The sequence below is a fragment of the Drosophila subpulchrella genome, chromosome X (genome assembly GCF_014743375.2).
Source record: "Drosophila subpulchrella strain 33 F10 #4 breed RU33 chromosome X, RU_Dsub_v1.1 Primary Assembly, whole genome shotgun sequence".
Classification (NCBI taxonomy): domain Eukaryota; kingdom Metazoa; phylum Arthropoda; class Insecta; order Diptera; family Drosophilidae; genus Drosophila; species Drosophila subpulchrella.
In genome coordinates this window covers 19408517-19429218 of record NC_050613.1, presented here as the reverse complement: position 1 = coordinate 19429218, position 20702 = coordinate 19408517, and the positions used below count along the sequence as shown (strand labels likewise).

Genomic DNA, 20702 nt, shown 5'->3' with positions numbered 1-20702 from the left:
CCCCCCCACAACCCCAATCCATTTGACCAATCAAGTGCTCCATGCGTTTCGAATGTCAAAAGGTTCGGGGGCTCGGACTGGAAAACTTACAGTTGATAAGAAAATTTTAAAGTGAACGAACAACAATGGCAAACGTAAAAATTCATAGTCTCGAAAATAATAGGGAGATCTATATCAAGGACAAGGATTTCTACTTGACCATATACACGGAATTGAACTAGCTCCGCAGAAGTCTCACTGTCAGTCTCGTGGTTTCGGATTAGGTAAGTGAACCCCAGTTTAGAGAATAATAGGGAAACCTACATTAAAGATCTATTATAATTACAGAACTAGTTAATTTACTATAAACAATAGTCCATAATATGCACTTTCCTTACCTAAAGATATAAGCCTTGGTAACCTGGGACTGACTGAAGCCAGAAACCAATCCGTCCAGCAAAAGCCACCAACTTCAGACGACTGCTCGTATCCTTGCGATAGGGATATGACTGCCAGTTTTGACAAGTGGCCCATCCATCATGATCAACTAAGCAACTAGTTCAATGTCAGGCCATCAATCAACCTGGGTTCCATTCTCAAATCGAGTCGATTAGTCGAAACTGGAGACGAAGACAGATACCTAACTAGAAGACCTGTAGGACCTCGAGGAGGACCTCGAGGAGGACTCAAAACACACCCGGGCTTCACATAAATACGTTTATTATAATTTCAGATTTTGTTTTGGAAATAGTTCTTGAGATAAGCTTGACGTTTCATAAAATGTAATACATATATATTTCTTCGCGGTAACCTTTGCCCATTATCGGATCTTTGTGCTGGCTCGCTCTCTCCCTGTCTCCGTATAGCTATGGCTACATGGCTGCATCATCATCATCATCATCATCATCTTATCATCATCCGCATCCGCCAGAAAGCGATTATTCATTCGCTCGGCTCTTGTTTGTAACAATTTTACCTTCTGCATGCACTTGCTGTACTAATGATTATATAGAGCACACACAGATCCCACACACATCGCACACACCACATATGGGGATTGCGTGTGTGCGGGGGTGTGTGCGTTTAGTATGTATATTTGATTTAAATCGAAGCTGCTAAAAAGTAAAAGCAAATTCAACAAACAAACTCTCATAGGTCATACATATCGTATTTGATTCTTAGACTAATATAAGGTATGATGCAGATATCTGTTTGTTCTCTGGATATAAGGCAATGGATACATGTGCGTGTGGTTTGGTTTTAGGTTTTTGGGTTTTTGGTGTGTGGTGTATAGTGTGTATCGTGTAATATAGTCTGATCTGATTGATCTGATCTCAACGAAACTTAAGTCGCAAACAAACGGGGGCAAAGTTAACAAGTTCTCATATTTTCGTATCTTAGGGGAAATTCGTTTCGTGAAAGGCAAAAAATGTCTTCTGGCTGGGAGAAGAGTTCTTTTTTTTTTTTTTTGGTTTTTCGTTTTAAGCAACATCAATACGCTCAAGTACATATATATATATATATAGTGTATATAGTTCATGTGTGAGTATTTTTTATCTTTACCATCTTCGGTTTTAGTTTATGTTTTGTTTCGCTTAGCGCACGAATTTGGAAAATAATTAATATTTAATAAACTTGATCTTTTGGTTTCTTGTTTTTACGTTTTTCGTTTTTTGTTTTTGTTTTCTCGGTTATAAATTTAAAATCCTCGAAGCGGAGACTGCAATGCTACTTAATAATCGAAAGACGCTCGGTATCGATCGGTATTCAATATCCCAATCGCATGTGCTGGTCGGACGGGGAACGCGGATCGGGATCGCGATCGGGATCGGGTTCGGGATCGGAAAGGGGATCGGGACCTGGACCTTACAACCCTGACCTATCAGGAAGGCCCAATGGACCGCCGCATCCTCGAGTTACGTATCCCCGCCCCTCTTAGCCCTACGTGTGTATAATTTTGCTTAAATTTCGCTGGTTGCTTATCAAACGGTTGTAGACTGGACGGTTGCCAGTGACTGTTGTCTGTTTCTGTTGCTGCCTGCCTGTTGCACGTTGCACGTTGCACATTGCATGTTGCATGTTGCACATTGTAGACCTGTTGCTGTTGTATATAAAAAGCAACTCAAAAATATACGCGTAGCCTAAAAAGTCTGGTCCCGAGCAGCGCCGTCGCACCACCCGAGTCTATAATTTATAATTGTAACTGGCTCTTTTGGACTGTTTTTTGCTGTGGCCTCGAATTGCTTGTTCCGCTTTTGCGGTTACTGGTTATTGGTTACTGGTTACTGGTTATCGGTAACGTTGAGTTGATTAAAATTGCCTGTGTGCCTGGTTCACGTCTCGTTCTCGTCCTGCTCTTGCTGCATATTTATCTTGCTTGTTTGTTTGTTTGTTTGCAAATTTGTTATTCTATGACTATGAAAAAGTAAAAAAAATATAGAAAAATAACCTTCATTCACTTTGTGTACTCCATATTTATTCGTATTTAGTTATCGACCTTCTGCTCATTCTTGTTTTTGTCTCACAATAGCTGTTTCACTGTCTCCCCACTCCCCACTCCTCACTCCTCACTCCACCCCAACCCCAACCCACCCAACATAGGCCTCCTATCCCTATCCCTAACCCCATACCAGCTTAGCCCACTCAGACCCTTGTAATCCTTATATAGTAACATCAGCATTGACTTTGTCGTCATCGTCGTCTTCGTCTTGCGTTCGTCGTCTTGCCGTCCAACTCTTAGTCGTACCTCATCTTATCCATCTTCGATCCTCCAGCAACAGCGTCGAGTCCTAAGCTCCTTATTACTCGATACCCTCAGTTCCTAGCTACATCACCATCCCAATTCTCAGTTCCCTACTCTTCTCTTCATCTTCTTCTCTTCTATTAGCCCCCATTTGTGGTAGTGGAAGTGTACGTATATCGGTTGCTATAGCTTCTTGGGTTTTAAGTCTTTCTGCGGCTGCCTGCTGGAACAACGGAACCAAACGCAATATAACAAAACGTAACGAAACGAAGCGGTGAAAATGGACTACGAAAATGATTTGGAGCCTGAGTTATACAATTAATTGGGTTATCGGTTTTCGAATTCGGAATTTTTGGATTTGGGTTTGCTTCGGTGTAGGGTAAATCGTAAATCGTAATTGTAATCGCTTGCTAGCCTTCAACGTTTGATTAAGTTTAGATCCTTCGATCTTTGTCCTTCGCTCTGTATTATGATCGCTTATTATCCTACGGCTACATAGAGCTCTGACTTTGCGGGTTATACACTTGCAGTTAGCTAATGTTCGCTTTAAAATTCGAATACCATACGACGGGTTCGTAAAGGTTTCGACTAATACATTTTTTTAAACATGAATATTAATTTCTTTATATATAGAGTGTGTGTCTTTTCTTACTTCATCTTAGTTTTTTTCTCCTTTCGTCTTTTCTTCGTCTTTTTGGTTTTTTAGCATTTTGGTTTCTTAGTTTTTGGTTTGGTTTTTTAGTGTTTTCCATCTTTGTATATTTTAGCTATGCGGTTTTGAAAACTATTTTGATCTTTGGATTACTAGGCAAGGTAGCTTGACGTTATTCAATGAAAGCAACAAATAAGTGTCTTTTTCTCGACTCATCCACTGAGGATCTGCATTGCGTTGCATTGTTTGGTAATTAATCTTTTTAAACTAAATATCAATTAATTACGTAGCTTTTGGTTGGCAGAAATAAGTCGGCGAAAGCTCAATAGACGGCATTGGTGAACAAAATGGCGTCATTCGCGTGACCCGTACTCCGCCATATCAGCCTGCGTCCGTCTCATTTCCGTTTCCTGCGGCTGCTTGCGCACGAAACTTGCCATATTGCATTGTCCTTGTCATCATTATCATCATCATCATCCTGATCCTCAATCTCGTCCTGTTGCTGTGGTCGTCGTCATGGTGCTTGTCCTAGTCCTTGTCCTGGTAGCCAGAGCTCGAGTCCAAGCACTTTGTAAGCCATACATAGACTCGATCTCCTGGCAGTGCTCTCCTCGTCCTCGTCCTTATCCTCATCCTCATTCCCGTCGTCGTCGTCGTCGTCTGCTTCGCTGGTTGGGTGCGTTGTGGGTTGGCCTAGTCATCGTCGAATGCAATAAACAAGCCCGTGGCCTAGAATTCCAGGCGATAGGCGGAGCACGAGGTCTCGTGGTCCTGCAGGTTGATGGTGCAGCGAGAGGCGGAGGGCGAGAGGTCGATGCGGTGCTTGGCTAGCAGCTCCTCGTTTTCAGCCACCCAGTAGCCCAGCACGTCGGTATCGTACGTGGGTATGATGGTGACCTCTGAAAGGCAAAGGAAATCGAAAAGGAATTTAGGAAATGAAACAAAGTTAGGAAGAAGCGCGGTACTCACCCAACTCTTTGTCCTCCCATGTCTGTTTGGCCTCTAGCAGCGCATCGTACACCTGGCGACTGGGTTCCGTGCCGGAGAAGACGTAGTAGCGGGCACGCACCCGCTTGAAGAAGTCCACGTGGGCGTAGTAGGAGTTGCCATTATGCGGCACATATGTGAGGTCCACGTAGACGGGCGCCGGCTTCTTGCCCGCCTTGTTGGGCGATTCGCTGCGCTTGCGCAGGTTCTTCTCGTTGTTCAGTCGCGTCTTGGTGGCCACCAGGCGGCGCTCCTTCTTGGGAGTGGTGCGAATATCAGAACCGCCCTCCACGGGCAGCGGTGCTGGCGATGGCAGGCCCAGGGGCTTGCCCCACTCCTCCAGTCGGTCCTTGGGCAGGGCTCCAGTGGAACTCGTTGTGGTTGTGGCGCCTGCTGATGTTGCTGCAGCTGTGGTTGTGGTGGTGGTGGTGGCGACGGCCTCCTCCTGCTGCTGCTGCTGCTGCGGCTGGGAGGTCACACTGCCCACGGTGGCGAAGCCACTCTCCGCCACGCGGGCGCGCTGGACATCGCTAAGCGGGAAGCGCTGGCGTTCCGCAGTGCTGGTAACGATCTGCTCCATCTCCTCGGCCTTGGAGGGCGAGTACGAGTACTTGGCGGTGACGGAAGACATAACCTCGGCGCCGCGCGCCTGCACATGCTCCTCGAGCGCCCGCTGGAAGTCCTTGTCCGCCTGGTCGAGGAACTTGTGTCCCGCCCAGGTCTGGCTGCTGCTCTCCACGCTCTCCGACGACTGGCTGTCGCCAGACGGGACCCCCTGGATCGGGATTGGCTCAGTGCTGGGCTTGATTGAAATGGCGGCACCGAAGCTGTCGGGCAGGGCACCATAGAAGGAGGTGGCCATGGGATCGGCCGTGCGGGGCAGTAGGATCGAACGCGCCGTCGAGTGCTCCTCGCTGCCATACTGCGGAGGAATGTCGTCCTGGCTCTCGTCGCCATCGGCGTCCAGGTCGGAACGCTTGCTCACGCCGGAGCTTGAGTGCTGCAGCTCGTAGCTGGCGGTGCTGCGCGGGGATCCAAGCAGCAGGTCCTCGTCGTCGTCGCGCAGCAGCGACACCTCCTTGGGCAGCAGCTGATCGCGTTCGCTTTCGCTGGTGGTGCGCGTGGTGGTTACCACCACCTTTTCGCTATCCGGCTCCGAGCTGTCCGTGGTGGTCACCGTCTTCTGCTCGGTCACGATTTCCTTGCCGTCCGCCGAGATAACCTTGGTCACCGTGGTGATGGTGGTGGTGATTATCTTATCTGTGCTGCCGCTGAGGGCGGTGGTGCACTCGAGTCCGCGCAGCTCGTGGAGCTCGGGAAGATCTGGCTCGCACTCAGCTCCGGCTGCAGCGGCTGCTCCTGCCAGCATCTGCTCCTGTTCGTGCTGCTACATGGGATTAGGAGTGTATAAGATTTACTAAATATTTCCAATTAATACTCTTCCGACTTACCTGAATTTCCAAAGACTTGAGCTCATCCTTGGTGACGCGCGGGAAAGGCGACGTGGGCTTGGGCGAGGACTCCGGGGTCTCCGTGTGCGACTCCCGACCCAGCGGAGTGGGAATGGACTGGCTCTCGGAGGTAAGAGCTCCGGGACTGGACTTGCCGCTGATGTCCTTGGGCGACAGCGGTCCCGAAGAGGAGACGATGCTGGCGGCGCTGGATTCACACTTTCCGCTAGCAGCACCGGCTCCGGTTCCAGCTCCGGCTCCAATCACTGAGCCAGCAGATCCTGTCGAGCTCAATGGCTTGACGCTGGGACTGACGGGCGCTGTTGGCGGAGTCTTGCGGTCAGCGGGCTCAGCCTGGAACTGGGCCTGATCCTGGCCAGACTGCTGATCTATCTGGGTGAGCGTGATGGACTCCACCTTGGAGGCAGAGGTCTTGGAGCTGCTGCTAGTGGTTGTGCTGCTGCTCTGTTCACTGGACTGCAGAAGAGTTGTGGTCTTGCTGGTGGTGGTGGTGGAGGTGGAAGTCAAGGCGGAGGTGGCCTCCAGACCCAACAGATCCACATGCTCGTGCTCCTCCTCGGCGAGCGGGTCAATTGACTCAATATCCTCGGAAGGCTTGTAGATGCTGGTCATCATGATGGTGGCAATGGACTTGGAGCGGCTCTCCTTCACACTGGCACGCTCGTCCTCGTCATCATCGGGCTCCTCATCCTCGGGATCACTGTGGGTTAGGCGGCCCTCGCTGGCCTGGCTCAGCAGGGACTCTCGTCGCGACTCGTCCGTACCCACGAACAGCGCCCGCTGGGAGGCGGTGGTGCTGGAGCTGGAGACGCTGCTGGCGGTGACCTTCTTCAGGCACTCGTCGGCCGACTTGGCGGCCTCAGTGCTAAATGACTCCTTGGCGGAGACGATCTTCTCGGTGGCCAGGAACTCGGCCACGGTCTCCTTGAGGCTATCGTCTTTCATGGCACTGGTGGTGCTGGTGCTGAAGCTGCTGGTCTCCTTGGTCTCCTTGATTTCCTTGGTGTCCTTAGTTTCCTTGACCGACTTCAGGGCGCTGCTGGTCTGAATCTCACTGACGATTGACTCCGACGAGCATTCCTCCGACTGCACCAGCAGCTCCTCCAGCTGGGAGGCGGAGGTGCTGGTGTCCTCCTTTAGACTGGCGCCGGTTGTGGTGCTTCCCTTCTCGGCCAGCAGGCTGGAGAGCGACTCACGTCGGGAGCTGTCCTCCACCTTGAGGCTGCTGCTCAGCGAGTCGCTGGTGGACTCTTCGCGCAGTTGGACCGACTGACTAGAGAGGACTGTGGACTTGGTAACGGAAGTGGACACAGACTCCACACTCGACTTCTCCTCCACCTGCTTGCTCTCGACGGTCTCAGTTGTGGTTAGTGAGTGGAGCAGCGACTCTGTCGTCTCCTCATCGCCATCCTTGGTACTAAACTGGCTGGTGCTGGATGCTGGGCGTGAGATCTTCACGTCCTTGTCGCTCACCTGGCTGGCAACGGACTCGGGGCGCGAGAGCCTCTCATCCTTGTGGCTCTCGGAGAGCACAGACTCACGTTTGGACTCCTCCTTGCTGGGAAGGGGAGATGTGGGTTCCTTGGCCAGGGAGTCCGCCTCCTTCTGCTCGTGGCTGGCCACTGATTCTGGACGAGAGGGCACCGACTCCACCTGGCTGGCAACCGATTCCGGGCGACTGACAGCCGCTGCTCCCTGCCGCAGCTGAGCCTTCTCGGACTGCTCGATTTTGTCCTTCTCCTCGATGGAGATGGGGCCGGACTTCTGGTCGGGCGATGACTTCTCCGACTCGATTTCCACTTTTACGCTAATCTCCAGCGATTTCTCGTCCCTGACACTTTTGTCGGACTCCTCCTCTGTGTCGGCGGTGGACTTCAGCTTCTCCTCCAGCTGGCGTTCGTCAAAGTCGGGAATTATGTCAGTGATGTCCTTGTCGGACTTAAGAACCTTGGCCACGTCTGCAACGATTTTGGCCACTTCCTCCTCGCGCGGTGATAGTGGTCGTATCGGCTGGGGCGGGAGGATTCCAGTCTTGTCGCCATCGCTGGGAGGAGAGAAGCGATGCTCCTCGTCCTCCTCCTTGATGTCGTGCAGAAGGGGCTCATCACGCTCGCAGATCGTAACCGTGAACTCCGGCGAGCCGACGGTGGTGATGTGCGTTTCGCGCAGCTCCGAGAACGTGCCCAGGTCCAGGCCGCTCTTATCCTGACCACTCTCCGTAGAGATTTCAGATACTTTGGTGACTTGCTCGGTAACCTCTTCGGTTGCCTTCTCGCTTACTTTATCGGTGACCTCCTGCACTTTCTTCTCAACGGTCTCCACTGCAGAGCTCAGTAGGCTGGTGACGCTGCTAATCTTGGTGTCCAGCACAGATTTGACCTGGTTCAGCTGCCCGGTACTCTCCTTGCTCACCTGCTCCAGAGTCTCGGCCACAGTGGTGTCCGCCTGCTTCACTGAACTCTCGACCTTCTCTTTAACCTGCTTCACTGAACTCTCGACTTTCTCCTCCACCTGCTTCACCGAGGTCTCCAGCTTCTCCATCTTCTCCTCCACCTTGGAGGAAATGGTTTCGAACAACGATGCTTCCGACTGCTTGGTTACGGTCTCGGTCTCGGTCGCTGTCTCTGATTTGGTTTCCTTCAGACCCAGCAGGTCTGCTTCAGGTGTCTCCTTCGAGACCCCATCGCCAGGTGTGATATGCTCTTCAGCCCCCTCGATGGCCTCCAGGACTGGAGAAGCCTCGTCGACGGGACTGGAGGCTGTGTGCGCCGTACCCGTCTGGGAGAGCTCCGCTGGCTTGGAAAGTGCAGCTGGGAGAGCTGAGGAGGGCTCAACTTGTACCTTCGAGAAGTCTCCTTCAGCCACATCGACGGGACTCGACAGAGTTGGGAGCGTGCCCTTGGCCTCGGTTGTCGTCTGGATCAGGGGCAGACTAAGGTCAGCGATAGATCGTGGACCTTCTTCAATGGGAGAGGAGGCGGTCTCCGCCACCGACGCAGGGCGAGAGGCTTCCTTCGAGGCAGCTGGTGACTTCTCGGCCACCGACTCTGGACGCGAGGGAAGCGGTGACTTCTCATCCTTGACGCTCGCTGCCGCCACGCTTTCGGCCACTGACTCGCGTCGGGATGCCTCCTGCGACTTGTCGATGGCGGCGCTTTCTGCGACTGAGGCTGGACGAGATGGTTCCTTGGATGAGGCGGGTGGCGAGTCACCCGTTTTACTAGGTGCCTGGATACTCTCAGCCACGGACTCGGGACGCGATGCTTCCTTTGATTTGTCATCAGGTACGCTGTCGGCCTTTGTGATCTCCTCCGCCACAGAAGGTGGTCGGGATGCGTCTGGTTTCACACTCTCGGCAATTGACTCACGACGGCTTTCTGGCCTCTCAGCTTTGTCCTTATCGCTTTCTACCACGGATTCTGGTCTTGATGCTTCCTTGGACGCCGATTTGCTTTCCGCCTTAACACTTTCGGCCACTGACTCTCGCCGAGATTCCTCCTTGGATTTCTCAGCTTCATCTTTTACACTTTCTGCAACTGATGCTGGCCTGGAAGCTTCCTTGGAGGCCAGCGGTGATTTCTCGTCCTTAGTACTTTCCGCCTTAATGCTTAATGCCGCCGATTCTGGCCTCGATGGCTCCATGGACTTGTCAGCTTCATCTTTCACACTTTCTGCAACTGATGCTGGTCTGGAAGCTTCCTTGGAGGCCAGCGGTGATTTCTCGTCCTTAGTACTCTCCGCCTTAATGCTTTGTGCCACCGACTCTGGCCTGGATGGCTCCTTGGACTTGTCAGCCTCATCCTTGACGCTTTCTGCAACGGATGCTGGTCTGAAGGCTTCCTTGGATGCCAATGGTGACTTTTCGTCCAGGGCAATTTCTCCCTTGGCGCTTTCTGCAACAGATTCGGGACGAGAGGCCTCCTTCGATTGGACGGCGTCATCTTTCACGCTTTCTGCCACTGATTCTGGCCGGGACGCCTTGGCACTCTCGGCCTTGATGCTCTCGACCACCGACTCTCGGCGGCTTTCCGGCTTCTCAGCTTCGTCCTTGACACTCTCGATCACTGATCCGGGTCTTGAGACTTCCTTCGAAGCAAGCGGGGACTTGGACTCCTTGGCACTATCAGCTACCGATTCGCGTCGTGATGGTTCCTTTGATTTTTCAGCCTCGTCCTTAACGCTTTCTGTCACTGATCCTGGTCGAGAAACTTCCTTGGAGGCTTGGGCGGACTTCTCATCCTTCGTGCTTTCCGCCTTGGCGCTTTCTGCTACAGATGCCGCTCGGGATGGTTCCTTTGACTTTTCAGCCTCGTCCTTAACGCTTTCTGTCACTGATCCTGGTCGAGAAACTTCCTTGGAGGCTTGGGCGGACTTCTCATCCTTCGTGCTTTCCGCCTTGGCGCTTTCTGCTACAGATGCCGCTCGGGATGGTTCCTTTGATTTTTCAGCCTCGTCCTTAACGCTTTCTGCCACTGATCCTGGTCGAGAAACTTCCTTGGAGGCTTGGGCGGACTTATCATCCTTCGTGCTTTCCGCCTTGGCGCTTTCTGCAACAGATGCCGCTCGGGATGGTTCCCCTGATTTTTCAGGCTCATCCTTGACGCTTTCTGCAACGGATTCCGGTCGGGAGGGTTCAATGGACTTTTCAGCCTCATCCTTGACACTTTCTGCAACGGATTCCGGCCTGGAGGCTTCCTTAGAGGCCAGTGGGGACTTCTTGTCCTTTTCACTTTCCGGTTTGATGCTATCGGCCACAGACTCCCGACGACTTTCGGTCTTGTCGCCTTCATCCTTGACACTTTCCACAACGGACTCTGGTCGGGAAGGTTCCTTCGAGGGAAGGGCGGAAGTTTCGTCCTTTGCACTTTCTGGCTTCACGCTTTCTGCGACGGATTCTCGACGACTTTCAGCCTTCTCGGCTTCATCCTTAATGCTTTCTACAACGGATCCAGGTCGAGAAACTTCTTTCGAAGGAAGAGGTGACTTTTCATCCTTTGCACTCTCCGCCTTAGCGCTTTCTGCGACGGAATCTCGTCGTGAAGCTTCTTTGGATTTTTCTGTTTCATCCCTTACACTCTCCGCTACAGATTCTGGGCGTGAGGCCTCCTTGGAAGCTAGGGGCGACTTGTCGTCCTTAACGCTGCCTTGCTTAACACTCTCGGCAACTGACTCCCGACGGCTTTCGGGCTTCTCAGCTTCGTCCTTGATGCTCTCCACCACCGATTCTGGCCGGGAAGCTTCCTTTGAGGCGAGTGGCGACTTTGCGTCTTTGGAACTTTCAAGCTTAGTGCTCTCCGCTACGGATTCCGGTCGGGATGGCTCCTTGGATTTTTCTGCTTCATCCTTGACACTTTCCACTACGGATTCCGGCCGGGAGGCCTCTTTCGAGGCGAGAGGAGATTTCTCGTCTTTGGAGCTTTCTGGTTTAATGCTTTCGGCAACGGATTCCCGACGGCTTTCGGATTTCTCAGTTTCATCCTTGAGGCTCCCAACAACTGATTCTGGCCTTGAGGCTTCCTTGGAGGCCAACGGAGACTTATCGTCCTTGGTACTGCTCGCTTTAAGGCTGCCTGCGATCGATTCACGTCGGCTCTCCGGCTTTTCATCTTCATCCTTGAGACTTTCGATGGCAGATGCTGGTCGGGAGGCATCCTTTGATGCCTCTGCAGATTTTTCGTCTTTTGTGCTATCTACCTTGACACTTTCCACTATAGACTCCCGCCGGGATGGTTCCTTGGACTTCTCAGTTTCAGCTGCAACGCTTTCCACTACCGACTCTGGACGGGACGCATCCTTTGAGACTGGTGGGGTCGGGGACTTGGCATCCTTGGTTTCTGGCTTTGTACTATCGACGACCGATTCTGGACGGCTTTCAGGCTTTTCAGCATCATCTTTAATGCTCTCTACGACGGATCCAGGTCGAGAGGCTTCCTTCGATGCCAGCGGAGATTTTTCGTCTTTGGGGCTTTCCGGTTTGGCGCTTTCTGCTACGGATTCTCGGCGAGATGGCTCCTTGGATTTGTCAGCCTCTTCAGCGACAGCTTTCACGATAGCTTCTGATTTTAGGTCAAGTGATGGCTTGTCATCTGCCTTAGCAACAGATTCTCTGCGGCTTTCAGCAATCTCATCTCCGTCCTTAACACTTTCCGCTACCGACTCAGGTCGGGAAACCTCCTTGGTGGTTTCCCCCTTAGTGCTTTCTGCAACGGACGGTGGACGCGATGATTCCTTAGATTTTTCAGCATCGTCCTTGAGACTTTCCACCACCGATCCAGGCCGGGAAATCTCCTTCGATGCAAGAGGGGATTTATCGTCTTTTGCACTATCCGCCACAATACTTTCAGCTACGGACGGTGGACGCGATGAATCCTTGGATTTTTCGGCTCCGTCTTTAATGCTTTCTACTACGGATCCTTGTCGGGACGCTTCCTTAGAGACCTCTTGAGAAGCGGGTGCAGACTTGTCATCCTTAACACTGTCTGGCTTTGCACTTTCTGCGACGGATTCACGCCGAGACGCCTCTTTGGAGGCGATTACGGAAACAGGTTTCTCAGCTTCATCCTTGGCACTTTCAGCTGGAGATTCAGGGCGCTCTTCTGCCGGAGATCCAATAAGAGATTTGGGAGCCTCGTCTACCGGACTCGATGCTGTCTTCTCCATGTCCACTTTAGAGAGTTCAGCAGGCTGGGCTGAAGTAGGAGAACTTGTGGGTGTTGCTGTCTGGGGGAAGTCCCCATGGGCCACATCCACAGGGCTCGACACAGTTGGGAGATCACCCTTTAGTTCACTACTTAAGGGCAGCACGAGTTCGACCAACTCTTTGGGAGCTTCCTCAATCGGCGATGATGCTGTCTCTGCCACCGAAGGCGGGCGAGAAGCTTCCTTGGAGGCAACTGGAGATTTAAGATCCGTCACTTCTGTTGATTCTTCATCCACTGAACTCTTGAGCTGCGCAGCATCATCCTTGTGACTTTCTGCAACTGATTCGGCCCTCGAGGGTTCCTTCGAAGCGAGTGGCGACTTGTCATCTTTGGCACTCTCCGCACTTGCGCATTCTGCCGGAGAATCTGGTCGGGATACTTGCTCAAGAGCAGAGGGAGATTTGGGTGCCACGTCCACAGGAGACGAGACCGTAACAGCAGCACCAACCTGCGAGAGCTCTGCTGGTTTGGTAAGTGTGGCTGAGACGGAGGAGGCAGAAGCCATGACATGGGAAAAGTCACCCTCGGCCACGTCAACGGGACTCGAGTCCGTTGGCAGTTTTCCTCCAGAGCCCGCTTGCAGATTAAGAGCAAGGCTAGCCCTCTTCACGACCTCTATCTCCGAGAACTCCATGGCCGCTTCATCGATTGGCGAGGAGGCCGTTTCACCAACGGACTCTGGCCGGGATGCGTCTTTGGGGGAAATGGAAAGTTTGGACTCGACCTCAGCAGCGACGGCAGGTTCATGGTCACTGGCCACAGATGTTGGCCTGGGAGAGGACTCCTTCGAAATGACAGCAGACGGTTCAACTAGTGATTCACGGCGAGAGGGCTCCTTTGACTTGTCGTCTTTGATGCTTTCAGGCTTTTCAAGATCGTCCTTAACACTACCAGCCACGGATCCTGGCCTGGACACATCCTTCGAAGCCAGTGGAGACTTCTCGTCCTTAGCACTGGAGGCCTTGATGCTTTCAGCGACCGATTCCCGACGACTTTCTGGTTTTTGTGTTTCATCCTTTACGCTTTCACCAACGGATGCCGGGCGCGATTTCTCGTCCTAAGTAGAGGGTAAAAATAAGAAAATATTAAAACAAATCATTGTTTTATTAAGACACAGATAAAATAAAAGTTAAATAAGGCAAGAAAGGGATCAGCCGTTTTAGTTGTTATAATAATTAAGAATATATCTATTTCTTACAAGGACGCTTTCCGCTTTTAGGCTTTCAGCGATGGACTCCCTTCTCGATGGCTCCTTTGATTTTTCAGCCTCATCTTTCACGCTTTCTGCCACAGATTCTGGCCGGGAAGCTTCCTTGGAAGCTAGTGGAGACTTGTCATCCTTTGAACTATCTGGTTTAACGCTTTCTGCGACTGATTCCCGCCGGGATGGCTCCTTGGATTTCTCAGCCTCGTCATTCACACTCTCCGCCACAGATTCTGGCCGAGAAACTTCCTTTGAAGCTGCTGCAGACTTCTCGACCTTGTCTTTTTCGAGTGCGCCACTCTCAGCCACAGATTCGCGACGACTTTCTGGCTTTTCAGCTTCGTCCTTAACGCTTTCCACCACGGATCCTGGTCTAGATGCTTCCTTGGAAGCCAGAGGAGATTTTTCATCCTTAGTGCTCTCCGCTTTGACGCTTCCGGCTACAGATTCTCGACGGGATGGCTCCTTCGACTTGTCTGCCTCGCCCTTAACACACTCCGCCGCAGACTCCGGCCGAGAAACTTCCTTAGAAGCTGCCTCAGATTTCTCGTCCTTGGCTTTTTCTGGTAAAGCTGCCACAGATTCGCGACGACTTTCTGGCTTTTCTGCTTCGTCCTTAACGCTTCCTACCACGGATGCTGGCCTAGATGGTTCCTTGGAGGCCGGAATAGATTTGTCATCGCTGCTGATCTCCGCCTTAACGCTTTCGGCCACCGACTCTCGTCGAGATTCTTCCTTAGACTTGTCAGCTTCATCTTTCACACTTTCTGCAACTGATGCTGGTCTGGAAGCTTCCTTGGAGGCCAGCGGTGATTTCTCGTCCTTAGTACTCTCCGCCTTAATGCTTTGTGCCACCGACTCTGGCCTAGATGGCTCCTTGGACTTGTCAGCCTCATCCTTGACGCTTTCTGCAACGGATGCTGGTCTGGAGGCTTCCTTGGATGCCAATGGTGACTTTTCGTCCAGGGCAGTTTCTCCCTTGGCGCTTTCTGCAACGGATTCGGGACGAGAGGCTTCTTTCGACTGGGCGGCGTCATCTTTCACGCTTTCTGCCACCGACTCACGTCGAGATGGTTCCTTGGACTTGTCAGCCTCCTCCTTAACACCTTCCGCCACGGATTCTGGCCTAGAAGCTTCTTTTGAGGCCAATGCAGATTTATCGTCCTTAGCACTCTCGGCCTTAACACTTTCTGCGACAGATTCTCGTCGGGACGGACTCTTCGATTTTTCTGACTCATCTTTAACGCTTTCCACCTTTGATTCTGGTCGGGATGGTTCCTTGGAGTCTTTGGTGCTGTCTGGCTTAACGCTTTCAGCGACCGATTCGCGGCGGCTCTCTGGCTTTTCAGATTCATCCTTGACGCTTTCCACCACAGATTCTGGCCTGGAAATCTCCTTTGAGGGAGCTGAGGGTTTTTCGTCGGTAAGGCTCTCTGGCTTTGTACTTTCAACTGATTCACGACGGCTTTTTTCCTTTTCAGCCGCATCCTTCTCACTTTCGACAGCAGACTCTGGTCGTGAAACTTCCTTTGATGCTGGAGGAGTTTTGTCATCGGCAACTGGCTTGACACTTTCCACCACAGATTCAGGCTTGTCAGTATCATCCTTATCGCTTTCCGCCGCTGAATCCGGTCTAGAGACATCCCTAGAGACAATAGGCGATTGGTCAACCTTGCCGATTTCCGTCTTAATTATTTCCGCCACGGATCCTGGTCGCGATGGCTCTGCGGATTTGGCGACTTCATCCTTTACACTTTCGGCAACCGATTCTGGTCGCGAAACATCTTTGGAGGCAAGAGGGGACTTTTCGTCCTTGGCACTCTCCGCCTTAAGACTTTCAGCCACAGACTCACGCCGTGATTCCTCCTTAGACTTAATTGCCTCATCTTTGATGCTCTCGGCCACGGATTCTGGTCGGGAAGCCTCTTTCGAGGCGAGCGGAGACTTTTCATCCTTGGCACTCTCGGCCTTGATGCTCTCGACCACCGACTCTCGGCGGCTTTCCGGCTTCTCAGCTTCGTCCTTGACACTCTCGATCACTGATCCGGGTCTTGAGACTTCCTTCGAAGCAAGCGGGGACTTGGAATCCTTTACACTATCAGCTACCGATTCCCGTCTGGATGGTTCCTTTGACTTTTCAGCCTCGTCCTTAACGCTTTCTGTCACTGATCCTGGTCGAGAAACTTCCTTGGAGGCTTGTTCGGACTTTTCATCCTTAATGCTTTCTGCCTTGGCGCTTTCTGCTACAGATGCCGCTCGGGATGGTTCCTTTGATTTTTCAGCCTCGTCCTTAACGCTTCCTGTCACTGATCCTGGTCGAGAAGCTTCCTTGGAGGCTTGGGCGGACTTCTCATCCTTCGTGCTTTCCGCCTTGGCGCTTTCTGCAACAGATGCCGCTCGGGATGGTTCCCCTGATTTTTCAGGCTCATCCTTGACGCTTTCTGCAACGGATTCCGGTCGGGAGGGTTCAATGGACTTTTCAGCCTCATCCTTGACACTTTCCGCAACGGATTCCGGCCTGGAGGCTTCCTTAGAGGCCAGTGGGGACTTCTTGTCCTTTTCACTTTCCGGTTTGATGCTATCGGCCACAGACTCCCGACGACTTGCGGTCTTGTCGTCTTCATCCTTGACACTTTCCACAACGGACTCTGGTCGGGAAGGTTCCTTCGAGGGAAGGGCGGACGTTTCGTCCTTTGCACTTTCTGGCTTCACGCTTTCGGCCACTGATTCCCTGCGGCTATCCACCTTCTCAGCTTGATCCTTGATGCTTTCCGCGACTGACTCTGGCCGGGACACTTCCTTGGAGGCCACTGGTGACTTCTCATCTTTTGTGCTCTCGGCCTTGATGCTTTCAGCGATGGATTCACGACGGGACGGCTCCTTTGACTGGTCTGCCTCGTCTTTGGCGCTCTCTGCCACAGATTCTGGTCTGGAGGCTTCCTTCGAAGCCAGGGGAGATTTTTCGTCCCTTGCACTTTCTGGTTTGATGCTTTCCGTAGTAGATTCCCGGCGGCTTTCCGGTTTCTCTGCTTCATCTAGGACATGCTCAAGAGCGGATTCCGGCCGCGAAGCATCTTTAGAAGCCGGTGCAGATTTGTCATCCTTATGGCTCTCGGCTACGGATTCCCGTCGGGACGGTTCCTTGGACTTTTCGACTTCCGCTTGAACACTGCCCGCGACTGAGACCGGTCGGGAAACTTCTTGGGAGGCGGGTGCGGATTTTTCGTCCTTGACGCTTTCTGGCTTCTTGCTCTCTGCCACCGATTCCCGTCGGCTCTCCGGCTTCTCAGCCTCATCTTTGACGCTCTCCGCAACGGATTGCGGGCGCGAAGCTTCTTTGGAAGCTAGTGGAGACTTTTCGTCGGGCTTAGCTTCATCTGCCGCCGATTCGGGACGGGAGGCCTCCTTTGAGGCAGCAGGTGACGTGTCCGCCTTGGCAATCTCTGCCGGACCTGGCTGTGGTTTTTGGGCTTCCTGCTTGGCCTGCACCTCAACCTCTATGGCCTCCTCGATGGTGGCGGGGCTCTCCATGGAGACGGTGTCCTCACGTTCCTTGGCCTCCTTCGGGAGCACGGTCACCGGTTGCACCAGCTGGGCTGGCAGCTCATCCTCGGAGGTAATGTCACTGGTCTCCTTCTCTTCGGGAGTGCTGGCCGACTTTTTGGCCTCCTTTTCGGTTATGATTCCTGACTCTGCCTTTTGTTCGGACTCTGGTTCCGTGTCCTTCTCTTTCTCTTTTGGCTGATCCTGGCTCTCTTGGGTGGGGGCCACAATTGCCTCCACAATCGGTTCGGTCTCCAGGGTCACAACCACCTCCTCTGCCTTTTTCTCCACTGCAACTTCAGTTGCCTCGACCTTCACCGCGACAACAACCTCCTCGACTGGCTCTTTGAGTTCCACTTTAGGGGGTTCTTCCTCTTTCGGTTCAGCCTGCTCCTCCTCGATCTCTGCTTCCTTGGTCTCCTTTTCATCGTCCGTTTCCTTTTCTTCCTTGGCGGACTCCTCTTTATGCGAAATGCTCTTGGCGCCGACGTCCTGGCTGTCCTTTTCGTACAACCCGAGATCGGCTTCCTCGTGGACGGGCAGATCCGCCACTTCGTCGGGCGTCTTGATGACATCTCGCAGAAGGTTCTGCTGTGCCTCAAAGGTCATCTTCATGGGCAGCACTCGTTCCCCAGAGTCGGGAAGCTCACCCAAAATCTCCCTCTTGGCGTCCTTGGGGGCATCCTTAGTAGTTGCGGCCAGCACGGCCTCAATTGCGGATGGAGCCGCTTCGGGAAGAGCCTGCACGGTGGCCACTACAATGGCCTCCACTTCCTTGGTCTCTTCCTTGACATACTTCTCCTCGATCACCAGGTCCTCCTTGATCTGATCCAGCGGGATGCGTTCGTCCTCGGGAAGTGTGGGCGCTGTGGTGGCCCCCGACTCAATGGTGGCCGAGAACTTCTCTTCGGGCAGACTTTCCTGAAGATTGACGGGCAGCGCGTCGACTGGAGCTCCGACTGGGTCGTCTTTGGTATCCGAAGTCTTCTTGCTCAGCTTCTCCTCGGGCGTTGGCGAGGAGAACTCCTCCTCCTGGGCGGGCTTGGCCAACTGCTCCTCGGTACGCGACTTGGCAATGTCCTTGGCAGCAGCAATGATCTCCTGCACCTCGGCCTTGATCTCGCTCTGCTCCAGGTCCGCTTCCTGTTCCGACTCGTCCTGGTCCTGCCGTCCAGATGCGGAGGCGCCCTCCATTCGAGCCTTGCGCTCGGCCGCTTCCACCTTGGCGATGGCCGCCTCGATCTCCTCCTCGGCGCTCTTCTTGCGCTTCTTCTCCGACTCTTGCGAGTCGCGCTGGTGCTTCTGTATCTCCTCCTCCTTGGTCATGCTGCTTTCCTGCTCAACAATCGAATCTTCGGTATACTGCTCCACCTCCTCCTTTTCGATGATCAGGTATTCCTCCTCCTCCTCGGGTTCATCCTCACCATCGCCGGTTCCCTCGGCGGGCATTTCGCGCAGCTCGGCCTTGATCTGCTGATGCTGGTGGCGCTTCATTTCGTCCCGGCTGAACACCGCCTCGATCTCGCGCACCACCTCCTGTTCCTCCTTAAGGTCGTCCAGTTCGCGCTGCTTCTCGGCGTCGAGTTCCTGAGAGGCGGTAAGGTCCTGTAGTTTCTTGGCTGCCGTGGCCTCATCGACGGAGGGAGTGGACACCAGGCTGGAATCGGTGGTGCCGCCCTTGTCCAGGCGCGTCTTCTTAAGGTCCGCCACCTTTGGCTTGGCCTGCTTCACCGGACTACCAGGTGCCGGTGCTCGCTTCGAGGGCGAAACGCCACGTGGTCTCCGCGAGATCGGCTTCCTCTGGGCCGCCTGAGTGGCCCCAGTCGCCGCTGTCTTCGTTTCCGCCTGCTGTTGGACTCGCCGTTCGCTGGTGGCGCTAGTGACCCGCCTGGAGGTGGCTGTGCTGGTGGCCTGAACGCGAGCCGCCTGCTGCTTGGACTCTAGCACCTTGCGATTGTTGGCTTCCTTGGCGCTCTTGGCCGGAGTGCTGCTGGGACTGGACTTGGTGGCTGGGCGGCTCAGCACCTTCGGCTTGGCATCGCGGGCTGCGGGTGCACGGGCTGCTGGCGTAGCCGTGGGCGAGCTCTTCTTCTCGTCCCGCTTGGCCAGCTTGCGGTCCATGGACTTGGGCGGCTTGGTGTCGATGCGGGACCGAACCACGGGCTTCACCTCTGCCCGCGGCTTTTCCGCCTTGCCCTTGGCAGACGCCTTGCCTGGCTTGCCGCCAGTGGGCGTGGCATCGGCGGGAGCTGCATCCACTCCATCTTTGCCAGAGGCTGCGGCTGCTGCTGGTGCTGCCGCCTGCTGGGGCTTCATGATTAGAACCTCCACCTTCTTCTCCTCGCCCACATCCTTGTTGTCCTGCTCGACTGGCTCGGTTTCTTGTTCGTGCTCGGGTTCCGTTTCCGCTTCGGCTTCCTGCTCGGCGGGAGCAGCCTCATCCCCAGTGTCAGCGGGTTCAGGTTCCGCCTCCTGCTCCGGCTCTACATCCGTGTCCATGGAATCCGCTTTGGTGCGGGCAATGGATGCGGCAGATGCAGCTGCCGACGCTGCCGCCGCCTCCTTTGCCTTGTTGTCCTGCTGCTGGGGATGCGGGTGCTGGATAGCTACGGCGGCACTAGCCACGGGACCGAACTTGCTGGACTTGTAGCTGGCGCTGGGCGGAGCCGGAGTGGACTCAATGGCGGACTTCAGGCTCTTTCGCGTTCCGGCCACAGTCTGGATGGCTGGGGCAATCGACTTGGCTGTGCAGGTGGAGTGCTTCATGAACTCCAGGTGCTTCAGCTTCTCGAGACCCTCCTGGATCTTGAAGTCAGGAGTGCTGCCCGGGAAGAGGATGCGGGTGATGGTGTCGTCCGGATTGGCCGGTTGCCAAACGAGCAGGGCGCAAATGGAGACCAAGTTCTGCAGCGGGAAGTTAAAGTCGCGCGACTCCCGCGCGGCAAAGAGCCGCTGGTCGCCGGCGTGCCACTTCTGCAGGAACTCCTTCACCTCCTTGGAGTCACGCGCTGGGCTTATCACATACATGTCCAGAGTGCCGTGACCCACCTTGTGGTAGAGGTTGACCGGCTCTTGGTTGCGGTAGCAGCCCTGTGGCTTGAGATCCAGTGCCTTGAGGTCGCTGACGATGCCGTGTCCGCGCTCAAAGAGATCGATTAAGAGTGGGTCGCGATCCTTGTCGCCGTCGGGGCTGGGCAGGCCCTTGCGGTCAGGTACGTTGCCGAAGAAGTGCCCGATCTGGGGGTAGACATGGGAGTCCCGCTTGCGCGACACCACCGCCCCCAATCCCTGGACGTTGCTGTTGTTCAGGCGCGTCATCAGCACCGCGTCCAGTCGGTCCAGGTGCCGGGCAAAGTCCCAGAAGCATGCCTTACGGTTGAAGCCGCCATCAACTGCAGGAGGAGATAAGGTTGAATTACTA

General features: G+C 53.8%; 1 protein-coding gene and 1 long non-coding RNA gene across 7 annotated transcripts in view; one reads left to right on the top strand and one right to left on the bottom strand.

The window, feature by feature from the left end:
• The first annotated feature begins 74 nt into the window (after nt 1-74).
• LOC119557249 lies at nt 75-789 on the top strand. The gene is made up of 2 exons (XR_005220057.1): nt 75-263; nt 384-789. It is a non-coding gene; the product is annotated as an uncharacterized LOC119557249 (long non-coding RNA).
• Nucleotides 683-20702, bottom strand: part of LOC119557216 (microtubule-associated protein futsch) — a 53798-nt gene continuing 33778 nt past the window's right edge. For 3 of the 6 annotated variants that reach the window (XM_037869875.1, XM_037869876.1, XM_037869874.1), the window contains exons 7-10: nt 13733-20673; nt 5813-13591; nt 4344-5748; nt 683-4273 (exon numbers count right to left, since the gene is read on the bottom strand). In XM_037869875.1, the coding sequence (XP_037725803.1) occupies nt 4104-4273; nt 4344-5748; nt 5813-13591; nt 13733-20673 (16295 nt within the window). In that variant the 3' untranslated portion in view covers nt 683-4103. The remainder of the gene's footprint in view (nt 4274-4343; nt 5749-5812; nt 13592-13732; nt 20674-20702) is intronic. The other 3 variants (XM_037869877.1, XM_037869879.1, XM_037869880.1) reach the window with 3 other exon arrangements.